The 12,112-nt window shown below is 41.1% G+C and overlaps 1 protein-coding gene across 5 annotated transcripts in view; it reads right to left on the bottom strand.

Moving 5' to 3' along the window:
- LMO1 (LIM domain only 1) overlaps positions 1–12,112 on the bottom strand; it is a 280,622-nt gene that overhangs the window by 61,689 nt on the left and 206,821 nt on the right. For 3 of the 5 annotated variants that reach the window (XM_026850403.1, XM_026850406.1, XM_026850405.1), the window contains 4 exons: positions 10,014–10,132; positions 8,013–8,092; positions 7,223–7,297; positions 5,443–6,251 (listed from right to left, as the gene is read on the bottom strand). In XM_026850403.1, the coding sequence (XP_026706204.1) occupies positions 5,443–5,485 (43 nt within the window). In that variant the 5' untranslated portion in view covers positions 5,486–6,251; positions 7,223–7,297; positions 8,013–8,092; positions 10,014–10,132. The remainder of the gene's footprint in view (positions 1–5,442; positions 6,252–7,222; positions 7,298–8,012; positions 8,093–10,013; positions 10,133–12,112) is intronic. The other 2 variants (XM_026850402.1, XM_026850404.1) reach the window with 2 other exon arrangements.

The following is a 12,112-nucleotide window of genomic DNA, read 5'->3' as shown; positions in this document are numbered from 1 at the left end:
GCTGGAGCCGGGCTGATGCACCAGCCGCCTCGCCCCCGGCCCCGCCGCTGCAGCTCGAGTGCCAGTTTAGATATTAAAAAAGAAGAAGGGGAAGGGGGGGAGAGGAAAAAAGGTAAGGGAGGGACAATATCGGGGGCTGGTTCCCCAGCTCCGTCCTTTCCCGACCTGCGCTGTCAAAAATTGTCTTAATGTAATCGCGTGTGAGAGCTCACAACCTCTCCCCCCTTTGCTGTTGCTACTGCAAGAGCTTTCCAGGCTTCTAAAGTGCTTTTCTCTTGATTTCACTCTAAATCTAAAATTATATTCAAAGGAAAGGGGGTGGGAGGGAGGAAAGATGTGAACCTATCACTGAAAGCAAAAGCACTTGCCGCCTGCCTCACTCGCTCGCTCTCTCTCTCAATTTATGTGCTTTGCACTCTCTCCTGCTGCTGAATAAATGCACACATTTCCCAGGGACCCTCAGATTCCCCTGTTAATTAAATCAATTCATTATGCTCAGATCTGATTAGCAGCCCCTTCCCCCCCTCTTTGAATCAATTATTCAATACACAAACATAATTGCCTGTGCCAGAGGTGTCTAAGTATTAGCTTATTTAACTCCAAGGACACTAATTACCCCTAGGGCAAGGGAACTTTTCTCATTAATTCTGACAAAACACAAAAGCACAGTTAAAGTGTGTGTGTATATACGTGTGTGAGAGAGAAAATGGGGGAGCGTATAGCCGAGGAAGGGAGGAATTACTCTAACACACGTGTTACTGTATAAATAAGCTCAATTTTCTTCCTACCTTTGCATTAGATTATTCCCCCATCTCCCCTTTGCTAAATTTGCCCCGTCCACCCCACTTTTTTATTTTTCTCTCTCTCTTTTTTCTTTCTTTTTTTTTTTTTTTTTTTTTTTTTTTTTTTAAGTAGAGAACACATTGGCATTGCAATGGTAGCAGTTCTAGAGTGAAAGTGCTTGCAACCAAATCCAAAAAGAAAAAAGTATATAGGACCGATGGGGAGCAAAGCAGAATCCGCAAATAGTTTTGTTTACCTAAACAGAAAACTCTGTGGCAGATAATCTTCTGTATTTTTAAAAACCTGTGAAAGAAGTGGCTCTCTGAAGCAGCAGGTAAGATGATACTTAAGCTAGTATGTACTGGGAACAGTTCTGAATTGTTTACTATTCGAATTAATGTCAGTGCCCACTATTAATGTACTCGCTTCCTACATTTACCATAATGGGCTTGATTTCCATTAGCTGAAGCTGGACCGCTGAAAAGAGCCGAGACAAGACTGATGCAAACTGAGATCGACCATCATTCTAGTATCTGAGATGCATGACTTCTGGCTTGTGTGTTACCCAAATTTTACCTCTGTGTGAACCTCCTTTAGAATTTAAAAAAAAAAAAAAAAAAAAAAAAAAAAAAGATAAGAAAAAAGTAGTAGTAATTGATTCCCCCAAATTAGGTTTTTACTTTCTAAGGGCCTTTATTGTTCATGTCCTCAATGTGCACAGAAGTATTGAAGATTTTCTTTTAGTTTCCTTAGGCAATGAGCTGATCCATTAATCCATTTGACTTTATATATCAGGAAACTAATATTAGCTCAGCTCATCTATTAGCTTTTATTTAGGTCCCCCCATGTTGTCTTTTTTTGACTTTTGTTCAGGCTGGTTCCCCTTGAGGGGAGACGGACAATTTCTGATAGATATCAGGGGAGAAATGCGGCACATCATCTCATGGGAACTACTGCCTCCCCAATTCCCCATCTTCACATTCACCTATGTCAAGACGGCCGTGATTAAACTTGCTTGTTTGGCCAGACCCAGCACAGCTACCCACTCCCTTTAAAGCACACCTCGTACACATCACATAAAGCCAAGGGGGTGAAAGACCCCACAAACATCTCCTCTTCTCCCCCACCAAAAAAAAATCCCATAGCTACGCTTGCTTGGCAACAAACTTACTGAGTTACGCTCATTTCTTGCCAGCATAAATATGACTGGGAACATAAAGTTGTGTTTCATTAGTGCAGTATGTTCTTCTGTGAGTACACACATATAAGGATAAAAATGCCTTCAGCTTTGTAACACAACCCTGTTAATTCTCTGGTCTTTAATTTCCACTGTATGGCACATATTGCACCCACAGGAACTTGGTCCATCCATCTCGATGATTTTTTTTTTTTTTTCCTGAAAGAACACAGCAGCACTTGAAAAATACCGACCCTGGAGAACATCATGCATTGACTCATTTCTGAGTGTACTTTTGGTCCTTGAGCCCATTTCTTTTCTCACTGTGGCCAAGGAGACTTATGAGTGCAAAGCCAGAATCTCAGGATCTCAGTATGCAACTCTCGAGTCTTAATTCTGAGTTTGCTACAGGGGTGATGCAGTTTCATCTAAACACAGACTTACCGAGTAGCAGGCATTTGTCTGCATGCCCTGAAGCTCAAGGTCACTGATGGATGCCAAGGGTAGAACAGGAAAAAACTAAGAAAACAGATGTTGACTTTGGTATCCTTCCTAAGAAGGATACAGTTCACACTTGAGCTGAGAGAGATGTGGTCACTGGAGATGAAAAAGAAAGAGGTGGAGGGAAAAAGAAGAGAGAAATTTGCACATATGCATGCGCACGAGGGAACATCACACAAGGGGAGAAAAATAATGCAAAAAAGTACAAACCCCAAAACATTCCATTCCCAAACACACATCCTGCAGTTTGAATCCTACAGTTACAGTTATGGGGATTTTTATGTTTGCAGCTTTAATGAGATGAAGGGATGAACCCCAGTGTAAAGGTCCCCACTTTAGGTAAACGACTTTTTTACAGTATGGTGAAGCATTGTTCTGCATGGTTTTCAATTATATCTGTTCAGTGAGTCATTTCAGAGAAGTGAGCAAGTTTCAGTAATTTTTGAGCCTCCTTCACCAAGTAGATTAGAAATCTCATACAAAGAATTTTACCACATTTATTTTTTAGTACCTTGGCACTAGAGAGGAACAGCTAGATCACTCCCTCGAAAAGCGCTTACATAGGCAACGGGCGTAATGAGTGACTGGGAAAACTCGACACAGATCTGTGGCAGAACTGGGAATAAGCCTCAGTTCCCCGACCCTCCGTTCTCTGGAACAAAGCGCCATAGCGGCTCGCTGCTGGAGAAGGACCAGACAACACCGTCCCTGAGGTGCCAGTTTATCACTGACGTGCACTGCTACTCACTCAGTTATGGTACCTTACACACACCCTGTCTAGGCAGTTCTGAGAAGTCATCATGCTCAATACTGCAGAAACTACAGATAAAAGAGAACAGCTGTGCTCTGCCTTGGAGAGCGTCTGGTCTAATACTAATTCCTGATATTCCTGGTGCAGGAGGGAAGACGTACGCAGGAATAAAAACACCTATGTGCTGCAGTCAGGACTAGGGCTCAGACCTCTGGGTCTAACTTGAGGTCCTTGCTCACTAGCTGCTCTTACTTTTCTTTTGCTACTCTGGAGCACGAGCAAGGGAAAATGAAGTTTCTTAAGAACAACGTGCCGTTCCCATTAAATTGCAAAGGAAGTCTGCAATATACTTAAGTCAAGCCTTTAGCAGACCCGTGAGGTTTCATATTATCCTATGCTTGAATGAGGCAGATGACTGGAGCAAAAACCAGCTAATGACATAAAAGCATTCTTCTACTTTCAGTCTCTCTTAATTAAGGAGTTGGTTAATGTTTCAGTGTTGGGAATTATAAAGCTTCATCAGGGAGGTTAATATGTTTTTTATTTTATCTTTCAGCTGACAGGAGAAAAAAAAAATCAAAACAAAAAAGAGAAGGTGATTAAGTCATGTGCTAGTCAGAATCCCACAGTGAAGGCAGCATCAGGCCATACCAAAGACCACTGCTGCACATGGTGAATTTAGCAGCTATTTCCAAACTCAAGTTTCTGAGCAGATGAGACTTTTGTCCACCAGTTTAGACACATGGGTTTTATTTCTTGAATTCACACAAATAACCAAGACAACCTGCACCGCTCTATACTAGATTGGCTACAAAAGATCTCTACGTTATTACCTATTTCAGAATCACTTGCACCTACCTTGCTAGTGTCGGAAGAGAGTGACCATGGGCCTGACCTTATACTGCAATTCAGCAGTCTTGTAAAGAAGGAAAATCACAAGTGCTCTAAAAAGTTAGGTTCACGCAGAACATGGGCTGCAGTTCAAAAGACCACTTAAATACATACTTGAGATCTACATACCTCAATTATTTCTAAACTCCCGCTTGATCTACTTAACTTCTCTGCCTATACATTGTAAAAATAAATCGCTTGATTCTGTTGCTGTTTTGCATGAAATGAATGTTAAATATTTCTGTAAATATAGGTTACTTTTTAAAAAATAAAAGTGTCTTAAAAATACAGCATTTCCTTTGATAGAAGAAAAATGGCAAAGCTTCAAAAATACTACCTCCAGAGAATGAGTTCTTTACCACTGTGATATAAGGTTGGCACTTTAAGCCATTAGGCTTTACAATCTGTAATGACCTTTTAGAGAAATTTACAGCGGATAAATCAGTTATTCAGAAGTTTTGCTGCTGCTCTCCATAGCACAAAATCAAAAAGAAAAAAATTTTTTTCAAAAATAAAAGTAGCAAGACCTAAATTCTTGGTCTGCTTCTTGTTTCATAAGTTGTTTAATGGGCAGATTCTGCTCCCCCCAGAACAGCTCAGCTGCAATTAACTCCATGAAGTTGCTTTCTACATGAAAAAACAACATGAGAAGAAAGGTTTTGTGAGTGGGTATCAAGTGCTGGAGAATCAGGTTGGGTTTGACACACTGCAGATCCATCAGCATTTCCCCAGTACCGATACAGCTGGGGAGGAGGGCAGGTCTAAGGCAGAGGAACCTATGATCCAAGTGAATGGCTTTAGAGGAGGCCCAGACTAGGATCTGGGATAGGCTGGCTTCCCCTGGGCTCCAGGGAAAGCACAGAGGAGAAGCCTCCTTGGAGGAGAAGCCTGGAAAGGAGAAGCCTCCTTTCTCCTACTTCTCAAGAGTTTCCCAGGCTCCAGTGAGATGCATTCTTCCACTTGTACTGTCAATCAGTGCTCAACAGTGATCTAAAATTTCAATTCATACTGAAGTCGACCAAAAGTTCAGGAACGCACCTTTAGCCCAACCTCTCTGAACAAGTCAACACATGGACTCTGACTCTGCCACCTCTTCACACAGCAGGATCTGTGCAGACTTCCTAGAGCCCTTTAAAGTAAGTAGACAAGAATCCTTAACGCCCCCTCCCCCAACAAAACCCACCCCAAACTGTATGAGTAAATTCTAGGTGATGGTGTTTCTATAATGGCTCTCACTTCCATCTGGACCAATAATTGACTTTCTGTATAACCTTCTCCACTTCAAAGTTCATTGCTACTGCAATGTTTTCCTGCAGATAGTCCTGCCTTTATTCCTTACCTTGGTGGGTGTGGTAGGTAGACCTGAAAGACAAATCTGGCATCCACACATCTGCCTCAGTTGTTTTACGGAGGAATCCAGTGAGACAGTGTCTGGTTCTGGAGTGACACACGGAGCTCTCGGGCTTACTGCCACATCCACTGTTAAGATCAGAGCTTATTGCTCCCAGCCTGATGTCAGGCAGAGACTAATCAAATGTGAGATGGGTGAACAGAGACAGAGCCATGGAGCTGGCTCTGTGCAATCTGTCACTATCGTTCCTTCTTTATGCTGCAGCAGCACGCAGGGATCCCACTCATGGAGCTAGATCATAGTATATTGTCCAAAAATCCTAGTGCCTTTCTTCAGTAAGATTCTTTCTTCACCGTCTTAATGCTGAAGAGACCAGGCAGAATTGACACAGAACAGTCAGAGATGGAAATACATGGATCGAAAATATAAAATCCAATGTCAGACTCACGTTTCTTTGTGATGACAACATCCTAAGACTCTGCCAGCGTCCCCCATGCTTTGTGGTTTCTTCTGACTCTACTTGGCATGGATGACATTTGCCAGGTCTTCATAGCATCATTCTAACAACACATCACTTAAAAATGTTGATTCCATAGGAAAATGGCTGCTTTCACAATAGCAGTAGGTGCACACAAAGGATATGGCATGGCTGCTGAACACACAACGGAGGAATTCCAGCTATTCCCATGCCACACAGTCAGTGAGGGTTTGTTGCACTGGACTAGGTTTTGCACATGATTTCATCAGCATCCAATTCAGTCTGAATCTAATGGTGATAATCTTCTTGATCTATTAATCTGTGAGAGGAGAAAACACATCCACAAACCAAAGAGATTAATATTTTATCTTTTTTTTTAAATAAACCCATCCTGTGAAATTACAAGATTTCTTTCCCAATCCAAAGACAGAAACAAGTTCAATGAAGATGAAAGTTACTGAAGATCTTCTGATAAAAGCAGGCAGGTGGAGGCTCTAATGAAGGCATACACTATAGTGCACATCTTGCCAATGTTTCTTAATGAATAATATGTGCACTCAGATGAGAATAATATTGATTGAGGTCTGCAGGGAAAGTTCTCTAGGAAAAATTTTTATTCTAGAAGCAGAGTCCTTTTTGGAAGATTTTGATCTTTTCCTGCTGCAACCTTTCTCCTCCCCTCTCTTTGTGCTACCCAAAGCAACTGACAGCCAAAAAATGAAAAGCCTGCCCTGCATCTAATGTATCTATCAGATTCAGAAAGAAATTTATATACCGGTACTAAGAATGGCTGCACCATTCTCCTTAGCTGGTAGAGGGCACAGCAGTGTGTAATTAGGACTGGATTACTTTACTCAGAACTGGAGCAGAGAGCAGATGTCATGCATTAATATTGGCATTTGATTCCGCACATTTTCTCTACCATGTTTGCAAAAACAATTTGCCTTCCTATCTTGGATCTTTCCTTGCATTTACCCTCAGGTTGCTGCAATGCAAACAAAAAACCACCAGTGGCAATATGTAGAAGGACATACATGTCGAAGGACAGGCCCACACAGAGTGCGTAGAATTTATGATTTAATATCAAGTTATTTTCTGATTATGTTGATGAGATTAATATGGCTGGTATGTTCTACTAGACGCCAGCTCAGACACAAGAGGTCATGACATAATGCGTGACATAAGCCAACAGTAAAGGAAGATACACATTATTCCAAATGAATGTTATCAGACACTATTTGTAGTACATATGGGAGATGCATCTCTCTTCTCAAACACAGTCAACTTCACCTGTTTTCCTACGCAGGGGACTTCAGTTTTGGTTTTGCTCCCGTTCGTTTCATATACAGAATCCTTCCAGAGGGCCTACAACAAAATTTGATGCTGTTAAAAATATTGGCCCTAATTCTGAACTGCAGCCAGCTTGCATTTGAAGCAGCTTTATGGCTGCAGCTGGGTTCTGGAGGTTTCTTAGGAGTAAAAGATGGTCTGCCTTAATTTAGGAGCATACAGAGGCTGATTACAATGGTCTATACTACAGCAGAACAGAATAACCATAACATACCAGGCAGCATGCAGCCCAGCAGAGTGATGCTGACAAACCCTAGCTTCATATATGTGGGTGCAACCCCAAGAGAATAACCACTGAAACTCTGCTGCAGTGGTATGTTTGGCTTCAAGACACACTGTTTGCTTTACTTTGTGATAGAGGATGCACATCAGACCCAGACCTGTAACACCAGCAACACACCTGTAACACCCACTTGCAGGTGGTAGCACCTGTTTGTATCACTTGGGGCACTGCCTACGCAGACGCTTTGGGCAGCATCCAGACCTGTGTAAGCCCACCTCTAATGCCTTTGTTCCCTTGTGATGCCAGGCACTGGGGAAGGGGGTGTGTGTGATCGCTGTAACAGGGTCACAGCTGTCAGACTGGAAGATTTTGTGCTTGTAGACCAGCAAGTCCATTCCCCATGGAAAATGGTCCCTTTTTTGCCTACTCCCTGCGCTCAATGGTGGCAACTCCCCTAGACATAAAGAAGGGCTCTGTGTTGGATATTTTAACAAAACGACAAAATACCAAATTAGGAAAAGACTACTGAAATCAGATACACAGGTTCGCATTCTTCTGGTCCATCAGCAAATGACAGAACTGCTATTCTAAAACAAAAAAATAACTGGAGTGAAGTGGTAGTGCTTGCCACAGTTCTCTTTAAGCAGGTGAGAAACTCAGTCTGAAAACTGTAAAGATAACTACAGAAATGATATCATTCTCTCAGTGATAGCTAGAAAAGCTTCTCTGCTCGCAGGGAGGTCAAGAAGTGAGAGCCCAGTGGATCATTTGTTGCGTTTTTAATGCTTCATGGCTCGGGGTCAGTCAGAAATCCCTATCCTAAGGTCATGGTTAGGGCAGTCTGGAAAACAATCTTGTTTCTTTTCTGTTACTGGCAAGGCCTTGCTCAGGCACTATTTCTCTCTCTCTCACAGCAGATTACTACAGCCCACTCCTCCTGCTCATCATGCTATGGTTAAATTCACCTAGGCACTGACATTCAGCTTCTCTGGGATCACAGGGGCCCAAAGGACCTTCCCTGTAGCAGTCCATAGTGTTGCAATGTGATGCAACAAATAGCTGACCAAAGCTAACCCTGAGCAGCATTCAGGGGAGTAAAATTTCTTACTGTGCCTACTGATAAGTAAGGACTAATACTTATTTTTAGCTTCCTTTTTAAATAGCATCAATGAGGCAGAATGAGGAGCACAGATGGCAGCAAACTTGTCTAAGTAAGTAACGAGTCCTGTTTCTACTGCACTAGCCTCTTGCCCCTGCAGCAGCATGGCTACACTTGGCACGTGGGGAAGCAGTGATAATCATCTGTCTCCAAACCTGCTTAGGAGATGGTCTGACTTAGAAGAAGCTGGGAAGCACAGTTTAGAGGGCCTGCTAATGACTACATCTGTTTTAAATAGACATATTTTGACTATGGCTTCCATACCACACAGTCATTGGAGTCAAGCAATCACTTAAAAAGGCTGAGATACAACTCTGCAGTATTTTACAATGCATTTAATAGCTAAGCCTTAAAAGAAAAAATACTGCCATGCAAACATACAGCTGAAGCATGGGCATTTAATGAACACCACTCACTGCTTAAATGGGAGCTGCAACACTCTTGCAAATGATCTATAATACCTTGCATTGCTAGTATATCAAATTTGCATAAATATACCTCAAATATTTATAAATCAATAGACATAAGCATCCATTTAAAAGTGAGTATCAAAAGTGCATTACATACAGAGTTCTTACACACTCTCTAATTAATTCAAATAATCAAATTTTGCCTTATTAAATTAAACATTATATGGATAAAATACAGCTTGCCATCAATTCTAAGCACTAAAATACTGTTAGAAAGGAACACTACTGCCAAAAAAAACCAAGAGAGAGAGAGAGAGAGCATGGCCATAGAGGAACACTTAACCAAAATGTAGCTGTAAGATCTAATGCCATGGAATGACTAACAATAATGTATATATTACTTTTAAACAAGCAAGCAATTTTGGATAACTTTCTACTTCTTTGTCTGATATTCCAGTTTCAGCCTAGTGAGCTCTAACAGTGCAGGATAAGCAGAAAGAAGCAGAAGAGCCTGCTAACCTGACTCTCTTGCACATTTAAAAAAAGTCTCCTCAGAAGCAAAGATAATTCTTTATTTCCTTCAGCTGCTTATTTACTGGTGCTTCCCTGCCCTTATTTAATTAGAGCTAAAAAACCAACAGCACCAGCCACCCCTCATAGTTTCTAAAAATCTTTCTAAGAATCCTTTTAATTATCAAGAGGTATGAAGAAGCACTGAGGACAGCTGTGCAGTTTGGAACAAATTTCTCAGTCAGTCCCACTTTAAAGCTTTTATATACCTGCCTGAAAGACAGTGATTAAAGTTTTTTAAGAGTATATAGATTTTTACACAAAGTAGTATGATGCTCAGAACCAATTAAATGTCATCTTAAGTACTTAGCTGAAGAATTTTTTATACACTAGGAATCAGTTAAGTGGAAGGTGCCAATTTAAACTTACATTTGAATTTTGTCGTTGACTTAATTTCAAGAGATTATGCATCGTAATTTAAGAATGATTTCAGAAAGCTCTCAGTAGAACAGTCTCTGTTGAGTTGGCTTCAGAAGCACTGCAGAAGTCTGAAAAAAGAAAACACACCAGGGAGATCTGACATAGTCAAGAGCAAATAAGTGCAAATAACAACAAAAGTGTTGCAGTTAAACCCAAAATAATGCAGGTGGCATCACATGAGGGGGTCTCAGTCAAGAGAGACTCAGTCTGCACAAGGACATCAAGTGAGTTTTTTCTGTTTTCAGGCAAGAGCAATAAACCCCAGGTTTTTCTTTCTCCAACATGCAACAAGTTAATTTGCCACATGTAATAACATGATTCACGCACCCTTTCTTTGATGAATGCTTTCTCAAGCAAATATGAGTTTGACAAATTTTGGGGAGAAGAGAGTATAATAAAACTTTTGGGAATGAGGCAGGAGGTCTTACCACTAAAGCACTAGACTGGAACAAGGGAGACTTGGAATTTATTCCAGGTCTGGTGTACATTTTCCATACAACTTCTAGCAAGTCTCTTGGACACCAAAGCAAAAGTCATGCGGTTGATAAAATTTTTCATAAATGTTTAGGTGCTCTTGACACAAACATTTATTAAGAAAATAGAGGCTAGGTGGGCAAATGGACAAACTAAGAGTGTAATCCTGGGCTAACCCAACCCTGGCCCCCCATCCCCATCCCTTCTTTTGGAAGAGTTGTTGTTATTATATATTTATATATCTCTTTATATGGATTATGTCAGTGACTGGGGCTAAGAAATGGTCCAATAACTAGAGTACAACTTCAAGGGCAGCCCTTAGCATGTTGAAGGCAAAGAGTAGGAATGGGCTGGCTTAGCTGATCACATGACTTCATATCTACATACCCCACAATACAAGCAAGTATACACTTGGCACAAAATGTAGGAGTTGACATCTTTCTTCAAAATATGGGCAAACAGCTTGACTTCTCTTTCTTGTAACAAAGTACACCAGCATGACCCCTGAGATCACTCCCTGGCAGATGGGAGAGCTGGTATAATTCTTCCATGTGCTTGAGCAGATGTCCCCTGGACCAAATAACTAACCAAATAGTCTTTTCTGGCTTAGGGTGTACTCCTGCAACTTCTCCTGTTTAATTTATGTGTAATCATTAATAAATCATTGGGCTGGAGGAGAAAGCATTACTCCAGGTGATGGAAGAGGTTACTCATCCTGGTTTCCACTACCTGCTTTGCAGATTCTGTTTGTGTTGTACACTGAACAGTCTTTGGCTAATCTGTCACCACTGGCATCGGGATTCGAGCCACATCACCTTCAGATGACTAGAAAAAAAGGGGTTTTTCTCCTGTTCTTGCATCCATGGCAGTTTAAATAGGGAGAGCTCCATTCAGAAGAAAGACAGAGAAAGTCCTTCCACCTAGGACACTTAATAGCCCAGGGACGAGGGTCTCTCCTGGGAGATGTAGGCTTGGGTAGCTTGGGAGGAAGGACTAGAACACAGGTCCCACCTTGCTTGCATGAATACTCTGCCCACTGAAGCATGGCATGAGGAAGAGGAGTAACTTGCTCAGGACCATAAATACATGCCAATACCAAGCATAGAGTTTGATTCTCAGTCCTTTGCATTTCTGACAGGAGTCTATCTTTCCTCATACTTTCATGCACTAATACTTGCTTAGTTTTATCATTAGAGAACACCATGAAGTTGTCTCATAAACCTAGGCTACTGTTTTTATTTTTAAATTGCTTAACATCAGCAAGCACTTTCTGCAATATACAGTGCTGATTCTCTTCATTTTTTATGTTGCCTTTGTTTAATATACTCAATTACAAACAAGAAATATCTGCAGAAATGTAGTATGCAGGAAATGTATATTTATATACATAAGGTATATGTATAATTTATCAAATGGAAGGAGTAGAACATTTCACTCAGTCTACGCATAAGGTTAAGCTCTGAATACTTATTGTGGCTTTCATGAATCACAGGGCCTCACTCTTGCTACTGGGGATAAATTATTCCACTCTGCTGTATTACATATTCTTTGTATAAAAGATGCAACTGCACATG

Source organism: Athene cunicularia, assembly GCF_003259725.1.
Source record: "Athene cunicularia isolate RWA chromosome 5 unlocalized genomic scaffold, athCun1 chr5_part2, whole genome shotgun sequence".
Taxonomy (NCBI): Eukaryota; Metazoa; Chordata; class Aves; order Strigiformes; family Strigidae; genus Athene; species Athene cunicularia.
This window is presented reverse-complemented; position numbering and strand designations above follow the sequence as displayed.